The following is a 24018-nucleotide window of genomic DNA, read 5'->3' on the forward strand; positions in this document are numbered from 1 at the left end:
TGGGACCCAAGCCACAAAGGTGCCCACAAGTCAGGAGAACTTCATTTCTGTATGGATTTCTGAGGTTCTCCAGATAAGCATCCAGGTCCCAGCCTGGTCCCTTGATTATTTATTACTGTTTTTGTGTGTGTGTGGAAGGAAGAGTGTGTGCTACAAGTGTATGTGCCCACAGAAGCCAAAATGTTGGATCCCCTAGAGTGGGAAATAGAAATAGTTGTGGGCCTCTCGACCTAGGTACTGGGAGCCAAACTCGTTCTCAGGAAGAACATTTCTCACTCTTAACCACTGAGCTGTCTGTCTGTCTAACACCTGTTTTATTTTGATTTTTTATTTGTCTGACAGTATGTGAGGTATAGATGTGTGTGTGTGAGAATGCATGCTAAGAGGCCGGAGGGGAGGACATTGGGCACCCTGATGTATCACTCTCCACCATATTTCCTTGAAACAGGCTGTCTTGCCAAGACTGGAACTAGGCTGCCACTAGCAAGTGATCCTCCTGTCTCAGACCTCCACAGCAACGGGGGTACAGGTGCACATGCAGCCATACTCGGCTTTTTATGTGAGTGCTGGGGACTTTAACTCAGGTCCTCATGCTGTGATGCTATGTGGCAAGCACCCTTACACATGAGCTATCTCCCTAGCCTCCCCTATAGTGTTTGGGTGTTTTACCTGAATGAATGTCTTTGTGCCAGCCTGGTGCCCAAAAAAAAAAAGGTGTCAAATTCCCTAGAACTTTAGTTCAGATATTTGTAAGACACTATGTGAGTGCTGAAAACCCAGGTCCTTTGGAAGAGCAGCCAGCCAGCCAGTGACCTTTAACCATTCAGCCACTTGTGAGCTTTTTAACAGTGTTGGTAGCATCTTCCTAAGGTGGCTTTTCCTCATTAGATCCCTGCTTGGCTCCTAGTCTCCCCACATCCACCCTCGTTTTATTTTACCCAAGGATAAGCTCCAGAGACATACTGGCTCAGATACATGAGTGAGAAAGTTCCATGCCACCCCAGACCTTGTAAGGAGCAATACTGTGGAGCCACAGCAGACTAAAATCTTAGGCTCTGTCATATCCCTACCGGACTCACCCAAGGGACCTGGCAGACTGCAGCAGAGGTGAAAGGACAGTGTCAAGGAAAGCCAGTGAGAGAGGATTGAGGCCATGCCACATTGGCTGTCTTGGGTTTGTGCAGGAGGTCACAGGCCTGATTGATTTTTCTTTTTTTTTTTTTTCACTGTTTCCCAGCATCTCAGTGTGTGGTGAGAAAATATGAACACGCCTGGCCGGGCGCCTGAGCCACAGCCTCTGAGTGAATCTGCTAATGAAAGGCGAGCTCCAGAGTCTGTGGCCCTTAGCTCCTTATTTACTGTGAAAGTCCTGGCACTCTGTGCATCCTCACCTGGAGCCTCAAGGATAGACGGTTGGCTTTTGGGAAGGCAGCTCCTAGAGCTTCTCCCTCCTCCCAGAGGCCTCAGCGGAGCACGGCAGTCCCTGGCTGAGGCAGGCTGTGCTCCAGGCTCACACAGCACTCATCACAGGGGCTGTCACAGGTGACTTACTAGGCTCAGGGAGGGGCTAATAACAGCCCAGCACAGTAAAGGGGCAAACTGGCTTTGCTCCCCCACCCTTAGGTAGGCCACACCTTGTTTTTCAAAAAGAGCGTGAGGCCAGGCAGGGGCTGCTGCTTGCTAAGAGCACTTGCCTAGCCTTCATAGAGCCCTGCCTTCTGTCCCCAGGACCATTTAAGCCTGTAATTTCTTCCCTCAAGAGGTGGAGGCAGAAGGATCAGGTTCAAGGTCATTCTGGGCTACAAAGAAAGTTAATGGCCACGCTGGGAGAAATCCTGTTTCCACTTGCTTAAAAAAAAAAAAAAAAAAAAAAAGGTGGGGGGAGATTGAGTTGTGATTTCTACATTTTAAAACTTCAGGCAGTACTTAGTTTACATCAAAATCCAGATAGCCACCTTCTTTTGAAGAATGGAAACACTGCCCTGGTGGGGGTGTTGTGTTCTTAGGCTGCAGGTCCCAGCCCTTCGTAACTACCAGGGCTCAGGGTGGCACACCATGTTTTCCTGACAGACAGGGAAGCCTTTTGGCTCTTCCTGCCCTCCTTCACTTGCTTTGCCAGCCAAAGTGTAGGATGAACGAGCCACAGAAAAATCTGGAAAGAAGCAGTGAAGCCCCTCTCTGCACCAGCCAGAGCATTTCCATTTTTAACCCTGGTAGAAATCAAGAATTTCACTGCTTAGAAAAGAAAGTTTGATAAAGGCCACCATGTGTTGGCCTCTTGGAAGAATGAAGGAGACACCTGAAGGCAAGCAGTTGAGCCTTCTCTGCTGCTTCTTTCAGGAACGTTCTGGGAAGGGTTCAAAGGATGCAGGCTTCTCAGTGAATGCTGGGTGCCAAGAGCTGCACCATGCTGTGTTTTCCCCAAGCTAGAATTCCTGGGAAGCTCAAGCCAAATATACTGTGCTGTGACAGTTTTCCTGCTGTTGCTTTCACTTGGCATGCACCCTGCTGTTGGCCTAGTACCAGCTGCTTTTGTTATAGGCTTCAGGGCTTGTCTCTCTGGTGGTCAGCTTCACTGTTCATTGGGAAACTACGGATGTATGCTGGGAGCACCGAGCCTCTAGAAGTGTGGATGAGGATAGAGTTAATCCTGGAAGCCTTGAGCCCCTAGTGCTCTGCCAGGTGTAGCCCTATGTTACACAGCGTGGTCCTTGGAGTGACTCCTGGGTTAAGCGGACTCCTGCACTTAACCCTTTGAGAGGCCCCTGCAGAATCCCTTATGTAGACCCAAGCCAGTTCCACAACTCCAAAAGGGCAAAAGCTTGTTAACCTGCCGCAGTTACATTGTAGTCAAGTATCCAGAAGGCTGGCTCTAGGCAGCTCACAGATAGCAGTGTCCCTGCTTTCTTTTCAGACTCAGCTACACCCAGCCTCCATATCTGTGCACTGAGTCTCTCATGGCCCTCAGTTTCAAGGTCTCAGCTGACTTTTATAATCTCTGAGTTCTGGTTTAACTCAGAAAGACACTCAGTTCATCCACTAGATTCTGCCAAAATCTCCACTTGCACCATGGAAGAAAGTTAAGAGAGCATGTGCTGAAGATTCAAGTTCACAGTCAGGATCATCGGCCCTTTTCCCTTTTCCTTCATCCCACTACATCCAGATCCCTAAACCCCACCACTACCACTAGCCCCATAAGCTCAGGGCACTTTTTTTCTCCCAGAAGTTCTGAACCAGCACATCAGTGTGCCCGGGGACTTAATCCTGCATTAACAAGGCAGTCCCCCACAACAGTGTCAGATAAGATCAGCTTCAACAACACAGAAAATGCTAGAAGAGAGGTTTAGGTTGCCCTCCAGTAAAAGCATCACACATATGGGTAAGTGGTGCCTCCATCAGGGTCCAAACTCATTCTCGCTCATATATAATATGGTTCCCCCTCATAGTCCAGGATGACTGCTGGATTTCTGGCTATCACATCCGTGTTCCAGGAAGCAGAATAGAGGATGTACCTACCCTCTTTCCTGTTGAAGAGGCTTCTTGGAAATCCCACATGCCACTTTGATGACTGTCTCATGGCCACAACTCCAGTCACATGGCCATGCCTAGTGGCCAGGTTCTGTAACTGCAGGTAAAGGGAGAAAATGAATAATAGGAAATAGCTAGCAATATTTGAAACACATCCAAAAGGTGCTAGCTGCTCAAATAATGAAAGTTGTTACACAAAATACTAGGGATCTTTGCAGTCAAGTTTCTCATGTGTTCCCTGAGCAGGACAGACTTTGTGGGGTTTAGAGAGAGAACTTTTGCCCAAGCTGGCAGCCAGCACATAAGCCCTCAAGGGCCAGGAAGGGACCTGTGCAGACAGAAAGGAAGCAAAGGGGAACTGGAGTCTGCAGCAATGTCCCAGCAAATACAGAGCACTGTGTGCAGCCTAGGCTGCTGGAAGAGAAGGTCTGTTTCTACATGATTGTTCTGTGGTTCAGTGTCTATGGGTTAGAGCTCCCTGTGGACTTGTCTAGGAATGTAAGAATGGGGACAGAAATAACATTGAATTGTCACAGGATAGTAAGTCAGGTCTGAAGGAAAAGAGCAGCTCTGTCACCTCGCTCTAGCTACAGCTCTGTCAGGACAAGGCCCTGCAGTGCCTGATCTCTGAGTTTTATAAGGCAGACGTGTAGATTTGTGTGTGGAATCTCTCAGGATCTAAACACTAGTCCAGTATCAAACACAGATGAAATATAAGCTAGCTAGTACCCTGTAGACCGCCATCACCAGCTCTGGTTCTGAAATCTCGTGAACCTGGTTATTACGAGTGCCAAAGGCAGACATAAACAAAGGAAGGGACTCATCCCAGGTCTCAAAGCCAGAGTGCACAGAACTTGGACTCGAACCTGGGATTCTGATTCCACGCCCAGCATTCCCTCTGTGACTGCTTTTAAAATAGAAGGCTGACCTTTTGGTAGTAATTTTGTTGTTGACAAATGCCAGAGAGCTGCTCGTTAGTTCACAGTCCCAGAACCATGGTAGAATGGAGCAGAGGAAGACAGAAAGGCTCCAGGCTGCCCCATGTACCTCAGAGATCCTGCAAAGCAAGGGAATGTCTTGCTGTTGGCATGGGTCCACCTGCCTGGCCCTACTCTGAGAAAGTTTGTCCAGGTCCTGAGAGCTTCCAGGGAGGGAGTCTGGGAGACCAGAGCAGCTCATAGTGGGTGGTCCCACTGGGCCTGAGTGTGCCCGGCTTCCAGGCATCCTATTTCTCCCCTACTCTCTTCTTTCCTGGATTGAAATGATATTCACAGGGCTGGGGATGTAGTGTGGTTGGCGAGGATGCCCGAACCCGGGTTTAATCTCACCACCACATCAAGTGAGCACGCTATGTGTCTGTAATCCCAGTACTTAGGGAAGTAGAGGCAGGAGGATCAGAAGTTTGAAATATTTCAAGCTGTTTTTAGTGGGCTGGAGGCCAGTCAGAGATACATCAGACTCTGTATTTATTTAGTAATAATAATAGTAATTGATGGTAAAGAGCTTGGACAATTCAGACAAGTCTCTAAAACACAATGAAACCCTCCCTCCTCTACACCTACCCATTCCCTCGTAGCCCCAGCCCCTGCAGCTGCTCTGTCTGCTCTGGACAGGGATGAGGAACACCTGGATTTTTTTAAGTAGGAGTATGTGGGCATGCTTTTGCTAACCTTTCCTCACTTACCACGTCTTGAGCACTTCCTGGGCACTTAATCTTGCTTTCTGCCAGCATTTTTGCCAACAGTAGAGGCTTTCATCATTTGCCTGTCAGAATTCTTTGGCTTTTCTCCAGCACTGGACATATCCTTGTCTCAACCATTCCCCATATCACACCCTTTCATCAGCATGTGGACCCCAAAACCACCTTCATCCCCCATTTCCACCACCATCAGTGTCTTCAGTTCCTAGACACAGACTGGGTCCACAGGCTTGCAAGTCCCCACAGCCTTTGGTACACATCTGAGATCTGAGATCTGTTCTTGAGACAGACACGGGGCAAGCCAAGCTTGTCCTCAGCAGAGAAGACCCTGGGGAGCCTGTGTGCCTGTTACCCATCCCATGATCTCTGGCTTGTCTATGTGTTTGCAAAGTCTTGGCAGCCCTTATAGGTTGACACAGGCCCAGAAGACCTCTGGCATCCCTGCCATAGTTAGCTCATTCAGAACTGTCTTGCTGAGATGAAGCAAGAATTCTGAGGCCCGGGGCTTAGCCATGGCATTCATCTGCAGTTCTTTCCAGTGCCCACACAATCCCCCAATATGGCAAGTCATTGTAGAAGAGAGAACCTTGAAACTGCAACATGCAGGAAGAATTGAGAAGGATGAGAGATTTGAGTAGCAGCAGAGGAGGGAAATGTATCTTCAGTACCTCTACTCAGTCGATCCTACAAAATATGACAGAGCTGGGGCAGGCACGCCATAGCTTGAGTTCAGTACGCAGCTTTGTCACTCATCTCTTCAGGAGCACACAAGGCTCAGTCCCAACCCTTTTCCAACATTCAGCTTGTTTGTGTGTGTGATAAATTGGTAGCTTGGGAAAAGCCACCTGACATTTTGATTTGTTATGGGGTAATTCATTTTCAAGGCAAGTAAATAGCTTATAAATTCAGGGGTTTACCACTGTAGGTGATTAAGAAGTAAGCAGCTATAAAGTTCGCTGTGTGAAGCTGTGGCTGATTGTCCCTGTGGAATTGTCCTGAGCAGTGTTGGGATCTGCCAGATGTTCTCCGTGTTTCCTCTACTGGCTTTTCCTGCCCACCAGGCAACCTCTCAGTGTGGCCTCATAGGGTCTAGAGCCCGGTGCAATGCCATTCCCTCTGTAACAGCCATCTGAGGTAGACAGTAGATGAGGGCAAGAAGCCCTGCCCACCAGGCCCCGTCCACCTACTGTTGCCATGAAACATGCCGCCTGTCCCTAGAGTGTGGCCCAGAGTATCAGTGAGCTTGGTCAGTTGATAACAGTAGTTCCTCATGAACATTAGTATGTAAACTGCTGCTACTTGGCCAAGTGTAGGCTCCCACTGAATCTACAGGGAAGAGGTGTGTAGATAAGGAGGTCCTCTCTGTAGATGAAGAGAGGAGGTGCAGGACCTTCTCTGGATCACACACACACACACACACACACACTCTGATCTAGCTTCCCCAGAAGCAGCAACGTGCTCTATCCTTTGTACTGCATGAGGCCAAACACACTGCTCTCACAGAAGATGCAGTTTGCATTTCAGACTACATGATCTTCATGGCAATGACTCTACTTTGTAGCCAGGCCGCATTGAAACCAAAATTTTATCCCCCTAAGACTTTACTTGATAAGTTAGTCACTTCTCTAGTTGCTGTGACAAGTAGCTTAAGGAAAGTTGATTTTGGCTCGTGGTTTGAGGGAATACAGTCCACATGGTGGGGAAGGCCCGATAACCAGAGGATGAGGCAGCTGGTCACATGGCATCCACAGCAGGACGTTGAGAGATGAATGCTGGAGTTCTTCTTGCTTTCTCTTGTTCTTCAGTCTGCAACCCCAGCCCATGAGACGGTACCACCCATGCTCAAAGTAAGAACACCCTTACAGACAGGGCCAGAGGTGTTTCCATGGTGAGTCCAAATCTAGTCAGTTTTGCCATCACACTTAGAAGACAGGCAGTGGCCAGCACCTTCTCCCTTCCTATGTTTTGTGGAGATAAGGCTGGTCCTGGAGAGGCTCCTGGAGGAAGTGTCTGCAGGAGCTGCACCTGGAGGTGCCAGCAGTGCAGGAGAGGCAGTGAGGTTGGGGCCAGCTATGCTGAGTGCGCTCACTGAGAGAGGTGTCCTTCTGCTAAAGGACTTGCCCTGACCCTGGGTAGCTGAGGGAGGGAGGGAGGAGAGGCGATGTGGTCTGCAGTGCACCAGCCCCTATGGCCGAGCCTGCATGGGCTGGTGGGATTATTGAGCTGTTATCCTTGGGAGTCTCCATGTTTGTAGAGAACAAAATCAGATGTGTCAGCCCTTTGGGAGGGCAGAATGTAAGAGCTTGGAACCCAGTCTGTGGAAGGCGTAAGGCAGAAATACAGCTCCTGGGCTGTCCAGCAAGACTGAGCTTTGTCATAAAGAGGCACTTTTTTTTTGTTTTTGTTTTTGTTGTTGGTTTCTCACTATATAGACCTGACTGGCCTCAAATTTAGAGATCTGCCTGCCTCTGCTCCCTGAATGTTGAGTATTGGAATTCAAGATGTGTGCTGCCACACCCAGCATAAAGGACACTTTTTAAAAACTAAGATTTATTTTTATTTTAGTATTTGCCTGGTATCCACAGAGGCCAGAAGAGGGCATTAAATCTTCTAGAAATGAAGTTACAGGTCGGGTTCTGAGCTGTTGTGTAGGTCCTCTGCAAGGGTAGCCAAGTGTTCATAACTGCTGAGTCGTCTTTCCAGGCAGCAAAGAACACTCTTAATCGGCATTTGCCATGTACCTTCTTCCTGAGCTAAGGCCTGCTGGAAAGTTTCACAGCTCTGCATCTCCCCCACGGTTGAGGCCATGAGAGTAAGCAACCAAAAACAGACTGAGAGGCCACAGTAGCCCTTTACCTGCTATTAAGAGGTGGGTTTCACTATACAGAGCTAAGTATGTCTAAGACTGAGGACGAGGCCCCTCCACATGTTGTGGGGCCACAAACCACAGAGCCTGCTCGTGTGTTAGTAGCTCTAGGGTGGGCTGTTGCTGACTAGCCCCTGAGCTCTTTAGCAGAGCCCTCATTACTTCTAAACCTGCCCTGCCAGGACTGCTGAGGCAGAGTGGGTTCTGAGAGGGGAGAATCTGGGTTCTCCATTCTCCTAGAGACTTCCCAGCTCACCTTCCCTTTGTCAGAGTGAGACCCAAAATTTAGCCCCATGGATGGTGGTCTCTGTATTACCTTCAACGGGAGCCCTGAAGCCACAGTATAGCCAGTCAACAGTCAACCTGGTCTGGTCAGTGGACCTGTTTCTTAAAGCAGCTTCACACATGCCCAGGTTAGTCTCTGACCAGAAGGATCAGCTCATTCTGGAAAAGAGGCCAAGAATCACAGAGAGACAAGACTGGTAGAGTGGTCTTAACACTGAAGACCCCATGTTGCCTCTGAGGAAAATCTAGCCTCCCATAGCCTCTAAGTCAGTATGGGGGTAGAGCTCCTTCTGCAAAGCCTGCCAGAACTCTTCTAACTAATCACGTTACACACTGCTGTCTTGCAGGCTTTGCTGTGGCCCAGTGCATAAACCAGCATAGCTCTCCATCCCTGTCATCACCATCACCACCATCTGCCAGTGGGAGCCCTGGCGGCAGCGGGAGCACCAGCCACTGCGATTCAGGAGGCTCCTCCTTTACACCCTCAGCAACCCAGAGCCCAGCAGGTATTGGCCGTGAGACATGGGGGACTTTGGGAGGCTCTTTGGGGACACTGTGACCCCTGTGTCTGCTATGACCTCTCACCCACAGCTTTTCCTCATGGTGTCTGGAAGACACTGCCACTCAAGGGTGTTCTTCAGTGCTTAGCGAGATGGCATCACTCCCCAGCTGGATTAGCACTTATCTTGGCTGGTCTGTTCTGCTCTGCCATGACTACAGAGCTGTAGGGGATGATACCAACTAGGCCTAGCCTAAGTGGCACATCTTCACGTCTGTGTGTATCACCTGGAGGAGTCTCTCAGATATGGCCGTATGAACCCTGGGAGAAGGAGGAATCCTGTCCCTGCTAATTGTGCCCCAACATAAAAGTTTCTTTTTGGGGTGTTTGGTACTGTCTAGATGTCCCACTAGGGGGATACCATACCACTCTAAGGGAGGAGTTATTAAGACAGAGCAGTGTTACATCTTGCTGTCCTTTAACGTAGACCACTTCAAAGGCCATAAAGAAAGAGTCCATAAGTGGAGTCAGACTGTGATGCCTCAGCCCTCCTCCACTTCCCTTGTCCTGGGCTATTGCACATACAGCTTACACATACTTCTGTCTGTTCTGCACCAGGTCCCAGGGAACAGACATCAGGTTTGGTTCCTAATTAACACAGCCCCAAATGCAGCCAAAAGGGCAGGGCTAAAATAGGGACAAGCCCAGTGTCCCCAGTCAGTGCAGGGCTTCACACACAGAAGCACTACCCCATGATCTACAGGGTGCCCACATCTCTGCCTGTACCCCCTCCATGCCCTTCTTTGTGCCTCCAAGGTCTGATCAGAACCCTGCCAGCATATCTCATGGGGCACCTGTCCTCCTCTTGTTTAATTATGGAGTGAGGAATCATGGGGGAGACATGTCAGAGAAAGGCCATAGTGCCATAGCCATGCCACTGGGACCAGTGCCTTCCTGGATACTGTACTTCCCTTCATGATGCTTTCAGTTTTCATCCTCCCAGCAGTGAACTGAGTCATCCTTGTACCCATGTCTGTGGCTCAGGAGATCCTAGCCTACCTGTGCTATACCCACAAGGTACTTTTTTCCATCTCCTGTTGATGTCACAGGCCCAGGCAGAAAGGTCACCCTCAGGCCCACCTTACTGGAACCTCTTCCAACTCAATGTCAGCCTCTCTCCCTGCCCCCAAACTAGGGGCCAGTAATTGGACTCAGTTGAATGGTAGCACAGTTGTCATGCTCCTCCCAGGCACACAGCAGGGAAATGCAGATGGAACATGCTTCAAAACAAAGAACAGCTCCTGGAGCCCTATACTGGCCTCACCTTACTCTAGGACAGGAGTGCAGGGCTGCATAAGCATATGCATACACTTGCTGACATGCACATTCCTATAGCGACATATGAACCCAAGAGCTCCTGTTTTCCAGCACCCATCAGGTGGAAAGGTCTTTTCCACATAACTATGGACATCTTTCTTCCATATTTAAGGAGGCAGAGCCAACATCTAAGTGAGCAGGTAGCCACACATTTCTTTGCCTAAAATTAAAACCAAGAGAAGCCTTACATTGTCCAAGTCATCCCTACAATATGTGCTCATTATTTCTGCCTCGGCCTCCCTCAGCCCCTATCCCCACCATTCCCTGCCCAGTGCCAACAACATGTCTTCGCATCTCACAAATCCAGGGGCCATTAGCCTAGCTGTCAGATGGCCAGGCAGTTCCAGTGAATAAGCGATAGTCAGGACCTCTGAAGTGTCTGCTCCCTTTCTCTGCATCCCGGCAGGCACACCAGCCCCATTTTTTATGTGACATGACAGTAAAAGCCCAAGCCTGGCTACCCATCCACCTCTGTCCACTCCACAATAGCTCACCTCTTTCAGAGAAGCTGACCTGGCCAAGAGCTATGCTTCATTCTGGGGACAGAAATCAAATGCCCTGAGATTCAGCTGTTGATCCTGAGAAGAGAGCACTGGAGCCCAAGAGCCTCTCCACCTTGGCGCTCCACCACGTTATCCCTTCCACCCAGAACCAAGTACATGCTTTGTTCCTGAAGGCCCAGCCTAACCAGACCGTTCTTCCCATGCCTGTGCCGTATCAGGCTGTGCTAGGAGAGAGCCAAGGATAGAGGAAAGGGGGTGTCAGAATTTAAATTCTGACACCTCCACCAGGTGTCAGAATTTAGTTCTGAGTGGCAGCCCAGTATTTAGGGATCAGAGAAGATGCCCCTGCATCGATCGCCTACTGCCAAGGGCTGCCACCATCAGCTAGAGGCACTGTCCTATATCAGCTGGTAGTTGGATGAACCTGCAGAGCCTGTCCCCACATCATCTACCATGTCTGCCTGCTGCTCAGCCTGAACAGCTGTGGCCTTGCCAAGAGCCATTTGTCCTCAGAGTAGTTTCAAGGACATGGTGCTCACAAAGAGCATTGCTGACCTTAATATTTACTGAACATCCCAGAGGCCAGGGAGCTCCTAGTATACAGAGCAGCTGTCAGCCCTCTTGAAGCCAGGAGAACAAACTCCAGAGACTTAGAGATACCAGTGCCCCACTGCAAGGTCACTTACCTGGTCAGGAAAGTGTAGTATTGATGTCATCTAGCTAGTGAGAGACTAGTTTCCTGCATGTGCTTCATGGTGTTGAATGCTCAAAATTGCACAAGGGTCAGATCACAAAAATACAGCTAAGTGAGAGGGTTAGGGTCTTAGGCTGAGTAATGCAATAGGGCAGCTCTGGGTCCCAATATATCTTTCCATCCATTTCAAAATAGCCAGAAGAGCTCAGAGACACACTGAATGTCTGAAGTGATGACACTCCTCTTCCCTTGACTTGACCACACATAGTTACATGTGTCAAAATAGCACACCAAGCCCCACAAGTAACAGGCATGCATTACGTCAGTCTAAAAGGTTTAAAGAGCTAGGGAAGGCTCTTATACGTTTCTGGCATTTCTCATGGCATGGACACCCATGATCAGTGTGGGTTCCTCCCCAGCCCACACATGTTCGCCCCATCTATACCCTGCATGGCATCGCAGTAGACACCCACCTAGGGCTGGGCACCTTGCCTGGGTGCACTACATAGACACCTTCTCCTCCATTGGAAAACATAACAGTTTTGACAGATGACATGGCTTATCTATCACACTGCCATTAGCAGGTCGGTGAGTTCACATGTGAACCCTATCCTTGGTGACTCCAGAGCCATGCTCTGTCTTCTAAAATAACCCAGCAGAGGATGGGACATGGCCCCTGAGTCTTTCTTGGGTACTTCCATGGGTATGACATGAACCCAAGTCAAAGTTTGAATTCTGGCTGTAACAGCTGTCTTCCACAGTTGCCTCTGGGCCCAGCTCCAAAGCCATGATCCCACTCATTGGGCCCGGGGACTCATAGAGTACACCTGCTGGACCTTGTGGGTCCCAATCTGAGGAATGCTTGCTGGGTCCCCAAAAGCACAGTAGACCCCAGATAGCCGCATTTTCTTTTGATGCAGGGTTTCCCCTAGCTTAGGATGAAACAGGCTGGTGCTGGGGAGGATTACCTGAGCATCTGCTCTGTCCCACTAGATCAACCTCACACTTCCTGCCTGGGTTTGAAAGACCCACATGTACCCCCAGGATAGACATTCTCAGTTTCTTGTCGGGGCCCAGCCTGTGCTCCCAGGCAGCAGTGGCGCAGGCCGCCTATCGTAGATAGCCCTGAGACCTGACCCAAGACATCCCTCTACTGGACGGGCCTTTGCACTGGCTTCTCTCAGGCTCTCTCCCTGGATCTTCCTCACTGCACTGGTTGTTTTGTTTTGTTTTCTTTTGTTTTGTTTTGTTTTTTTGTTTTTTTCTAGGCAGACAGGTTTGTACTGAGTCCCTACTGTGCACAGACATTAGGGACACCAAGTGGCTACGCAGGGTTCTCACAGATGAACAGGAGCAGACAAGGACCATTAGATTACCACAGAGACGTGTGTGCAGTTGGAACACACAATAAGGGATGAGGCAGGAGCACCCCCAGCTAGCACAGACCAACTGCAGAAGGCTCTTATATTTCTAGAGACGAGACACAAGGAGTCAGTGCTGCAAACCAGGAGCCCCTAAGGAACACATATCTCAGTCTCACATGAACCTATCTGTGCCCCATTTCTTTATCTTGTTAGAGACAAATAGAATCCTTTTCACCATCTCCCTAAAGCTTTCCTGCAAATCCTGCCCTTCTGAGGACAGAAGCAGAAGGCTTTGAGAAGCAGTTCCTAGCCTCAACCCAGAAGTAGTTTTAAAACCTGTAAGCCCAGCAGAGACTGGGACCACAGCCAAGAGGAAGGGTGCCCAGAGGAGTCAATTTGGTGAGCTACACCAACAGTGCCTGCTCTTTCCCCTCCCAGCCATAGAAGACTGTGCTTATTTCAAGTGGCTTTTTAGCAAGAGCTGAAGTTGGGAGTCTTCAGACAGCCCAAACTGAGAGAGAGCCCACACTGAATCTCAGGCTGCCTCCTCAGGCAGAGATATTGAGAAGGAGGTTTGTGTTCATGGTCAGCCTTTGCCTAACAAAGGGACTTGAGGGGACTTGAGTGGCCTGCTTCAGCACCCACTTACCACTCAGTCTGTTTGCCCACTGCTCCTACTTGTATGTTATTCTCTGTTTTCTGAGGTTAGTCTTGCTGTGTTGCCCAGGTTGGCTTTGAAATCTTAGGCCTCCTGCCTCAGCTCTGAATGCCGACACTGTAAGCCTCTGCCATGGCACCTGGCTCCATTGCACTTTAACAAAAGTGCTTTTGGGTGGCCAGCACCTGAATGGCAAGCTAAACATCAAGTATTTTATCTGTACCAGGCATCACGGACCCACATATCTAGCTCAGCTAGCCTGACAAGCCTCAGCTTGACCATGGGTGAGAAAATGGGAGCAGGCTGGAGTCGGCACTTTTCCTTTTTCTGAGACACTGAAATCAAAAGCAATGTCCTGGGATGAAATCAGTGGGCTCCTTGTCAGAACCAAATGTGGGCCCAGTACCCTGTGTACCCTCATGTTGATACGTTCACACACATATGAGCATGCTTGGATGGCCACTCAAAGTCATGCCCAGCTGTACACACTCATACTCTGTGGAATTGTCTCTGAAACAGCTCTTACCATGTAAATCAGACTGGCCTGGGACTGATGCTCCTCCTGCCTCAGCCTTCAGAGGGCTGAGACACTGCTTTTATGACCTACCCTGAGTTCCTTAAACAGCCCCTTCATTTTCTGGCATCCATGTGCTCTAGGCTTTACAGTTTCTTTGTGAGCTTCTTTGAGGCAGAAAACAGAAAGTGTTCATTGGAAATGATGCTACAGTGAAGGTCAGGTTGCCCTTGTAAATGTCAGCTTGTGCACTGTAGCCACCAGTGACCATCCCAAGGGCTGACAGGAGAAAGAAAGGGCTGGCTTCCAGTCCTCAGCGCAGAGGGTCTCCATGACCTCCATCGTCAGCACTCCTTCATACTCGCCAAGCACCCTGCCTTGATTTTCACACTGAATTTTGGTCACCCAGGAAAGGGCAGACACGCCAAGGAGGCAGTGTTGTCTTTTCTCTAGTTTTCTCTGTGGTGTGTTGTTGTTGTTGTTGTTGTTGTTGTATTGTTGTTTTTGAGGTGGCAAAATCTACCCAACTTAAAATGGACAAGTGTGGCTGTCCTTAGCATGGCATCCCATAGTGTTTACCATGTTCCCACTGTGCTCTGTGACATTATCTTAGCTCTACTCCTACAGCTTGTTTTTGAGACCATGACCCCACAACACCATGAGCCACTCCTTGTATTCCAGTTCCAGCTTGGGCATTCCCACTTAGCCACTGATGCCTAGTCTCCCCATTTCCTGCTCTGTGCCCTGATTCTTGGTTCCCAAGATGGGGCTTTCCAAGTTGTCCTCCTCCCCAAAATACCACTGTGAATCTAAGGCAGGTGCCAGGACACCTCCAACATCCAGGATTTACTTAAAACTTAAAGCAGATCCCTCCATGTCTCCCTCCCCAGGGTCAGAAATGCTTAGTTCACTCTGGTTTGGCTCTGATCCTCTGACCATGCCCCTCCTTCCTGCAGGCATTTCCTCCTGTGTTTTCCATCTTTCTGCAGGTCCCAGATAAAACTGACAGGCAGTTTTGTCCCTTTGACCCCTGATTTTTCTGACAAGACCAGAAGTTATCAGTGACCCAAATCTTTGCAACAGGATTGAACCTTCTCTGTCTCTAACCATATTACGTTGTATGAATGAGGGACTGGAGCTCAATCAGCCATGTGCTTTCCTGGTATGCACAAAGTCTGGGTTCCGTCCCCAGTACCACAGAAACCAGGCCTGGTGGTACATGCCTGTAACACCAGCACTCAGGAGGTAAAAGCAGGAGGATCAAGATTCTCCTTGGCTACCTAGCAGGTTTGAGGCCAGCCTTGACTCTATGAGACCCTGTCTAAAGAAGAAAAGAAAGAAAAGTTTCATAAATGAACAATTTTTTTTTCTTAGATCTCCTGACCTTGGCTCATCTTGGGGGACAGCATGGAGGTGTCTTGTCTACTTGGTGGGCTGGCAATCTGGGTACCAGCTGAATGCTAGTAGACTCCAACCACAGCCCTTCTCCCATTGTTCTTGCTAATACTCACTGTCTGTCACTGCCATGTCCCTTTCTTCTCCACCTCCCCTTCGCCGTTCCATTGTTACAGGCTTTCTATGATCTGTCACTGTGTTTTCCCTCTAGTCAGGAGTGGCAGGAAAGGACGCCGGCGAGTGTTCAGCCTGTCGGAGGCCGACAGTCACGGCGGCCACTGGGTTTAGTGCTTCGACCAGCAGCTGCCACGGCAACTCACGCACAATCAAATCAGGCAGGTTTCCTTCAGGAGCCCCATGGGCCCATGATACTCCTGCCACATGCAACAGGGTTGGCATGAGCAGGGCGGGCAAGCTGGGCCTGGAGAGCACGCCATCCGGATCTCAACTTCCCTGAAGTCAGTTCTTTCCCTTTCTGTCCTCTGTCTAAGGCCACATTCCCCAGTCCTCTGCCCCAGGTCAGTCCTTCCTGGGTATCCCAGAGCATTGCACTTGTCCAGCAATGGGGCTCAGTGTGGCCTCGCCAGAGTCAGCCCTGGGCTGGAGGTCGTGTCCCATGTGTCCACACAGATCCCTGCCACTCAGCTTACTATTGACTAGGGAATTGAGAGCTTGTAAAGACAACCTAGTATATTCTTTCCCAGGCCTTGGCCAAAGCTAAGCAGCAAATGCAGCTGTTATCCAGGCCCAGTGTTACCTCCTTGGTAGATGCCATCTTTCCAGTGCCCCAGTCACTTTAAGCGTCACCAGGAGAGGTGAGCCGGGCTTTCCTTTTCAGGGCCACTGCTGCTACCATCCTGGGACATTTCGCCAATGCTTGCTGACATGTCCGTGTGCTGATAGTATATGTCAGCAGGAATTTCACTTTGTTTTCTGTTCGCCAGCTGACCCTCTGAGCTTTGCATTAGCTTGCTCTGTGGAGTCCTTCCTTCCTTCCCAAAGCACTTGTCTGCCATTCCAGCCCATGTACAACCAGTCCACATCATTTCTGGAAACTGTAGATCATGCCTAAGAAGGTCAGTCAAGGCACTTCCTAGTACCCTCATAGGCTGGAAACCCCACAACCCTGCTGGGAACGCAGGCTTGCTATAGCTGCCACTCTTGCTGTGGCTCTCTACCTCTCCAGGCCATGTCCAAACCCCTCCTCTTCAGTGCCCAATGCGAGGGGCTTGAGCAGAACAGAGGTGCCAAGAACCAGCAAGTCACCTTTTTTGCTCAGCCTTTGAGCAGAGTGTGCCCTTGCAGTGCCTTCCCTGGGGAACCTGCCTGCTTCTCTTTTTTTCCCCTTTGGTCAGATGAATTTGCTGCCCATTTTCAAGAAGTAGTTCCTAGTATAAACTGCAATTGTAGGTGGGAGCAAGAGGGCATTCTCTTTTTCTATTAAAATGGCTGGGAGTATTTTTAAAGGTGAAAAAACAAAACAGCCCTTTTAATTAATAGTTACTTTTCTAAAGGCAGCCATTGTGTATTTGATATTGTTAGTTGTTTTACTTTTTTTGATGGATTTGACTATGGTCTTCCTGCCTTCCTGATTATTCTCATTAGAAAAAGCCCCACTACAGAACTAAGAAGAAGGTTAAAACCTAGGAAGACAATGTTTCTGCTCCCCAATGGCAGGACAATTCCATTTGCAATCATTTCCAAGTGAGTGAGTGAGTCATTTCCAAGCTGCCTAGCCATGAACCCCTCATGGAGGAGTTCCAAGATAGGCTCAGACCCATTCCAAGACTTTCATAGAGGTCACTGAGCTACTGAGTGCCACTTGAAGACAGCAGGTTCTCACAAGGTCCCAAGAGGGACTTGCCTGAAGGCAGTCCAGCTCACAAACATCGATGTACAGTGGAGCAGTTAGTGGAAGGCAGAGAAAGAAGCACTGGTGGTATAGTGAGCACACATTTCCGAGCTCAGCGCATACCCCTCTCTTTCTGCACCAGTTCTCACAGCACCCACAGCCCCAAAAGCAAGGATGTGCCCTAAGCACAGCACGGGGAGTGGCTTTTCTAGAAAGCCTCCTGCTTGCTCTCTCCCTCTTCTAGTTTTCTTTTAAAGAAAGGACAGGTTGGGCAGTCGCTCAGTGGTAAACATTTGGCTAACATTGTGACTGAGGCCCTGGGTTCCATCCCCAGCAGTACAAAACAAAAACAAAGCTCTTATGAAGGAACTGACTGGCCCTTCCATCGTCCCCGAGACTAGAGAATAAAGGAAGGCAGCACGTGCTGGGAGAGTTGGTATGCCTCTCCCTTACCTGTGGCTCCTCTGCGCTCCACCCATTCTTCATGTTGACTGGTTTTATTTTGTTCTTCATTCTTCCATCCTTTGGCTCTATGTTTGGTTCGCTTTTCTGTTTTATTTGTCTTAAACGAGAAAACAGAAATGAAATCAACAAGAATGACATTGAACCAAAACTACATCCCATCTGCTCCTTAAGTCCCCTCATACAGCTTCAGGGCTGAATAATTGCCATCTTCCGCTGAGGCCTGTTAATACTGAAATCCATACAAATATGAATGGATTCCCAGCACTTCCTCTCTGTGTCCAGATGCCCGCCTTTGGAGTTGTGGTTGGCTTTCCCTTGAATGCCACATGTTCCTGGCTGAGTATCATAGAGAAGCAAGTGGCTGGCATGTATCCACAGTCTAATAAAGCACCAAGACAAACAAACAACAACAAAACCCAGCAATTCTAATCTGGTGGAAGCTGATGGCTCCTCGTCATGGCCCTTGTGGGAAACTTCTGACAAGTTTCTGGCAAGCCCATCCCCTTGGTGGGTGCTAACTCGGTGCCTACAGAAGGTAGAGGCAAACCACAGTGCAAGATTTTAGAAACTAGAAAGTTCTACCATTTTTTTTTTAAACTATTGCACTGGACTCCTTGGCAAGTATCTGCAAATGTAGCCTCCGGAAATAGCCTGGAATTATAGGTATACCCCAACCTGTTTGCTTTCAGTTTAAGTATTTACCATCAGGCAATTGATCCAGACTTGTCCTCACACAAAGCCTACCCGGGCCAATATTCACTTTCAGTATTCAAGTGTTGATTTCACACAAGGCCTGAGTTTTCCCCTGCTATCACAAGTCAGGCACCCAGGGTCCTGACACATTACCCCCAGGCCTAAGTAAGATGAGAGTTAGCAGCTTCTGGGTCCCAAAAAGAAGTAGGTGGAACCTAGCCATGTCCCTAATGCCAGCAGTCTCCCCACAGGTTTTTCCACCTCGGTGCAGGACAGGAGTGGCAGGTGTTAGCTGATTAGTGTCACCGGAGCTGAGAATATCTCTGCTTTCCTTCCCACCTAGATGCCCCCACAACTCCAGAACAGCCTCAGCCTCACCTTCTAGACCAGTCGGTGATTGTGGATGAAGTGGATGTCAACTCCAAGCCCAGCAAGAACTTGGCCAGGAGCTCCGAGACGGAGACCTTGCAGCTGTCCCCCAGCCTCCTCCCAGCCCAGCAGCCCACCATCTCCTTGCTCTATGAGGACACTGCTGACACGCTGAGTGTTGAGTCGCTGACCCTTGTCCCCCCAGTCGATCCCCACAGCCTCCGAGCCCTCACTGGCATCCCCCAGTACCCTGCACTGGCCACAATGGATGCTGAGACCCCAGATGAGGGTACTGTACGCCCAGAGCCTACGGACCCCACAGAGCACTGAGGGGATACACCAGGGATCTCCCTTTGTATGTGAGGCCCGCTGGTAGGGACCCAGTGCAGTTTGTGACACACGACACATCGGGAGCACCCCCTGTTCTCCACAGCCCTGGAAACAGCCCCTGAAACCTCTCCCAGCAAGACAGCCATGCAACATTGGTGTTTCTCGTCTGCTCTTACCTCTTCCTGAGCAAGCTGTGATCCTGGAGACAGCCTTCTGTGTACAGAGGATGACACTGGCCACCTCAGAGGGGCCTGGGACCCTTTTTCCGATCCTGACAGCCCCGAGTGGCAGGACCCACTGGCACCCTCCTTCCGGCAGCTTTCTTGTATTCACTCACAGTGTGCACAGATATGGACAAGGTTACTTTGGGTAGAAATCTGTAGAAAAGCAAACTTAGATAAACATCTCTCTGGGCTATTTATTTCTGTTTTTGGCAACAGATGAAGAGATTTATTTTAAAAAGTTAACCATTTTGGGGAGGGGCAAAAAGAAAAAGTCCTCAACCATAAGGCTTGGTGTCACATGAGAAGCGTCAGCTGTTAAGATTCTCCTTCCTTAGAACTTTCTGTTTTTATTCTGAAGTTGTAGGTGTTGCTGCCTCTGTTTGTCTGAGTGATTCTTGTTTCTCTGTCCCTAATTCTACAAGTTTGTGGGATGATGAAGTCTTTCCCTGGAACACTGAGATGCTTCTGAACAAAATGAGAGAGCTCTGAGTATGCTCAGGCCATATGGAGTGAAGAGGCCAGAAGCTTCCGTGTGACCTGGGTGACTTCTGCTCCCTTCTCAGGATACCACAGAGTCACAGCTTCCATCAGGCTTGCTACCTTCTCTCTTCATCCAAGAAATATCCATTATTCCCAGTGTCCATGACAGGAATCAAAGGATTTAAATCATCCTCAGCTTTAACCAGCTTCCCAGTGTGCATACAGATGGCCAACCAGGGGCCCAGCTGAAAAACATGTAACCAAAAACAGAATCTCCCCTCCCCTGTCCATTGCTGCCACCACCACACAACTTGTTTCACTAAGAAAACCCCATACTTCTAGCCCATGTGCCAGCAAGGACCCAAATCTGTCCCATTAGTCCCCAGCCTTCCTCTGCACTCACCAGCCGGATCACCACCCCCAGCTCCATGGAAGGCCTTTTGTGGCTTTCCTAGAGGTGTGATCTCACACAGTGTTGGTATCCACCAAACTTGGGCCTCGAGGATACCCTGGGGCATGTCACCATCTGCTCCTCATTAGTCCTTGACACCTCAGTTAAGCCTTCTTTTCTGCAGGCTCAAGGCTCAGTTTTTCAAGGGAAACTAGTACTCCCTGGGAGGGGAGTGGAACCCAGGTGGCCTGGACTCTTTGGTCTTTAAAAGTACTACAATGGGCATACCTACCATGCTTTTCAGTGTGAAAGACATGTGGTGGTTTCTGAAGCAGAAGGCTGGGTCAGGAAATGAGCCAACCAGGCCTGGAGCAAAGGCCCCAAAGGCTCTGGCAAAGAAGGATGTGGCAGGAGATCTAGCAGAGTCCCTGGGAAGGGAGAAGAGTGATGGCCCCTGGGAAGAAGGGCTCTCTGGGCCCCCACAGCCAACCCTGAGTGTCTCTCGGTCATTTTCAGGGAGGAGTGGACAGAGGAGCAGGCTAGCCTTGTCTTCAACACAGCTGTTCACCTTGGGGATTTGAAATGACAGTTGCTAAGGTAACATAACTGTTATACAATACAAGTGACTCCCCACCCTGCAGTGTGGCCATGAGAGGAATGCCTGCAGCCACCCTAACCATCTATGCAGGTAGGCACCACCCCTCTGTGATGAGCCTCTTCCCTGCAAACAGGAGGTTTTAAGGAAAGGAAAAGACTGTGGCCAAGGTGGTCAGCAAACCCTGGAAGGCCAGTAGCTATCTAAAATTTACCAAGAACAAGCTGCCCCCACAGCTGGCTTGTAAGATTGCACCCAGAGGCCTCTTCCTTCATCCCACTACATCCAGATTCCTGTACCCCTAGATTCCTGTACACCACTACCACTAGCCCCATAGGCTCAGGGCACTTTTTTCTCTACCAGAAGGTCAGAACCAGCACATCAGTGTAACTGGGGACTTGATGCAGGTAAGCAAGTGAGAGCCTCCTGTGAGCAGAGTTCCTTGGCCCATTTCTGGTGAGGGAGGGCATCCCAGAGGAAGCAGCAGTGCCCCAGGGCTCTAAAGAAGGACACTTCCTCACCTAGGTCTTGGTGGCAATGGGCACAACCCTGTCCTTAGGAACACCCTGTGAACTTGACAACTGTCCTCTCCAGGCAGGCCTAGACAGAGAAGACATATTGAGTCTACCACAATCACCAGTGAGAGGTAGAACTGAAGGATTCCAGGTCCAGAAGGGCCCACAGCTGCTGACCTGGGGGTCCCAGTAAGCCTCCAAAACCCTTAGTCCCATCTCCAAGGCAATGCACACCATGTCTGCCCTGGGGCAGACTATCAGAGCTGGCCACTAAACACCATGGTGACTATCACCATGGAGACATGTAGTGATGCCTCTTCCCATTTGGAGGCTTTGAGCAGGTGGGACTTCCTGCACTGGGTCAGACCCAGTGTAGTGGGGAGCTTCTTGTATGGTGGAGGTGTGGGAAGAGGCTTCGAGAGCTGACCCCTCTTGTTATACTGCACCCAGTCTAGCCACCCACCCACCCAAATACTTGCATTGCCAGGGGTTGGATGACTGCATCCTTCCTAAGGATGGTGCCTGCTTTCTCTACAGCCTCTGAAATGCAGTTGTAAGTAAGGCATGGGTAAACCAACTCTGATCTGTAGATGCAACAAATATATTTCACACAGTCACAGTAGGCAGAAGGTTAAATGCCTCTTCCCCCCCCCCTCCCCCCGTAGCTGAAGCTGTGGGAAAAAAGGGGGACAGGGGACAAATCTGGAAAGCTTTGGCCAAGGGAGTACCAGCAGGCCTTATACTTTGTGGGGGCTGAACCTGATGGGAGGAATGAAAGAAAGAACATCCCTGTAAATTGGAACATGGCAATAAAAAGCAAAACTAATGGCCCAGGAGTGTAGCTGCTGTTCCTCGGCACCATGACAGGAGACTGTGCCATGGGGAGGGTCATCAAATGCCTTGACCTGTCATCACCGCTCAGGTGGGACATAAAGACCAGAGACATCACCAACATCCCCAGTTCTGCTGGGGGCATTCCAGGAGCAGCTCTATTTGGGAAGGGCCTACCCATGGAGGGAGACAGCATCTTAGGTTTGCTCCTCCTTAGCCACTCCAAGCCTGATGCTCTGCACATGTGATACGGGCTGGTGTGGCCCTGCCTGTCAGGAGGGTCAGGAAGCCTCTGTATTGTGGCTTCAGAGACCAGGGGAGCAAGAAGGGCTCCCCACCTATAACAGTCAGTTGACACTGGTGATCACAATTCCTACGCATACCAACGTACAGCAACATGGAAATATCTGGACCTAGGGGTCTTCATAGCTTCTGCCCCAGCTTGAATGTAGCCCAGAAATGCCTCGGGGCCTTACAGGTCTTAAGAGCAAACCCAAAAGAAGCTAGACATTCAACCTCATTTCTGAGTCCTTACAGGAGACATGAGGCCCAGCCCTGTGCTGGCAGCAAGCAGAGCCTACTTCCCCTTCTGGCCTGTGGTTGTCTTAATTCCTTGGAAGTCCAGCCATGATGTCTGAGCCTGGGAAGGCTCTGGGGTCCCTTGAGTGGGTTTGGAGTCTGCTCACCACTGGGCATCAGCCAAGGCCTGTGTGCAGCCTCCCTTACCCCACAGCAGCTCTGTTTGGTTGTGTGGACATTCACAGGTTAGAATAGTCTTGGTCTGTAGGAGGAACTCGAGGGAAGGATGCACAGGAGGGAGTGTGTGACCTCAAGATAGACAGAGTCTAGGAACAGCAGTTGTCTGGAGGCTCAGCTGGCTCCCTGCCTACCCTGAGTTTCCAAGTCAAGATCCAGACCCTCAGAGGTGAAGAGACCCAGGGGGGGGGGGGGTACCTCATGCCATCCCCCATTATCCAGGTGAGGCAACAGGAGGTTGGCCTTGTACAGTCATCCTGATCTGAAATCTGGACAGCAGAGGTGCAGGTCCCAGGCTGGGATGGAAAGGAGGTGAGGCAACAGTTCACAGACATGAATACATGTTAGATTCATCTGGAGCTCCAGCCCCAAACTAGAAGCACAAACCCCAGGCCTAGTCATCAAAGCCTCTGTAGTACCCCCACTGAGATCCCTCAGCACTGTCTGGGCTCTCAGGTGGGCCTAGCACTCACATTACATGGGGGTATGACTGGCACTACCTATCCACCCTCACAGCTTCCTTCATGCCCACAGCAGCCCTGCTTTGGACATGTGGGCATTTGCTTGTCATGGTGGCTTCAGGTGAGAGAAAGTAAACTCAGAAAGATGGCCTCAAAGCAGGGAGAGTTAGGTGGCTCCTAGTCATCATGCTTTGTATATTTGTGTGAACATACATACATATATGTGAAAAGTGGGAGCCAGAGGTTAACCATGGTTGTCACTACTCAGTCACTCTCCAGTTGTTCTTGTCATTTGGTTTTGAGACAACGCTGTCTCTGAGCCTGTGGTTCCCTGGTTTGGCCACATGGGCTGGATGGCAGCAAACTCCAGGAATCCTCTCCACCTTTTCAGTGTCACCTGCTTCCCTGCTTGCTGTTGCTGCTGCTGCTTCCTCTCCTCCTTCTCCTCCCCCTCCTCCTCCTCCTCCTCCTCCTGTTCCTCCTCCTCCTCCTCCTCTTCCTCCAACTAGAAGTGTGGGTTCTGGACATTGAACCCGGGTCCTCATGCTTGCAAGGCACCTCACCAAGCATGTATTCCCCAGCTCTGTATAAATTTATTCTCTCTGGAATCTGTTACAATAGAAAACTAATCCCAAGCATAACTCCCCTATGGCTGCTGTGATGGATGGGGCCAG

The 24018-nt window shown here is 49.9% G+C and overlaps 1 protein-coding gene across 8 annotated transcripts in view; it reads left to right on the top strand.

Moving 5' to 3' along the window:
- The window catches only part of Clec16a (C-type lectin domain containing 16A), a 202317-nt gene extending 180193 nt beyond the window's left edge, over positions 1–22124 (top strand). For 5 of the 8 annotated variants that reach the window (XM_021648393.2, XM_021648395.2, XM_060364179.1 and 2 more), the window contains 2 exons: positions 8726–8884; positions 18736–22124. In XM_021648393.2, coding sequence (XP_021504068.1) covers positions 8726–8884; positions 18736–19091 — 515 coding nt within the window. In that variant the 3' untranslated portion in view covers positions 19092–22124. Of the gene's footprint in view, positions 1–8725; positions 8885–15593; positions 15718–16086; positions 16198–18735 lie in introns of all 8 variants that reach the window. The other 3 variants (XR_009584537.1, XM_060364181.1, XM_060364180.1) reach the window with 3 other exon arrangements.
- Positions 22125–24018: the final 1894 nt, after the last annotated feature.

The sequence above is a fragment of the Meriones unguiculatus genome, chromosome 11 (genome assembly GCF_030254825.1).
Source record: "Meriones unguiculatus strain TT.TT164.6M chromosome 11, Bangor_MerUng_6.1, whole genome shotgun sequence".
Classification (NCBI taxonomy): domain Eukaryota; kingdom Metazoa; phylum Chordata; class Mammalia; order Rodentia; family Muridae; genus Meriones; species Meriones unguiculatus.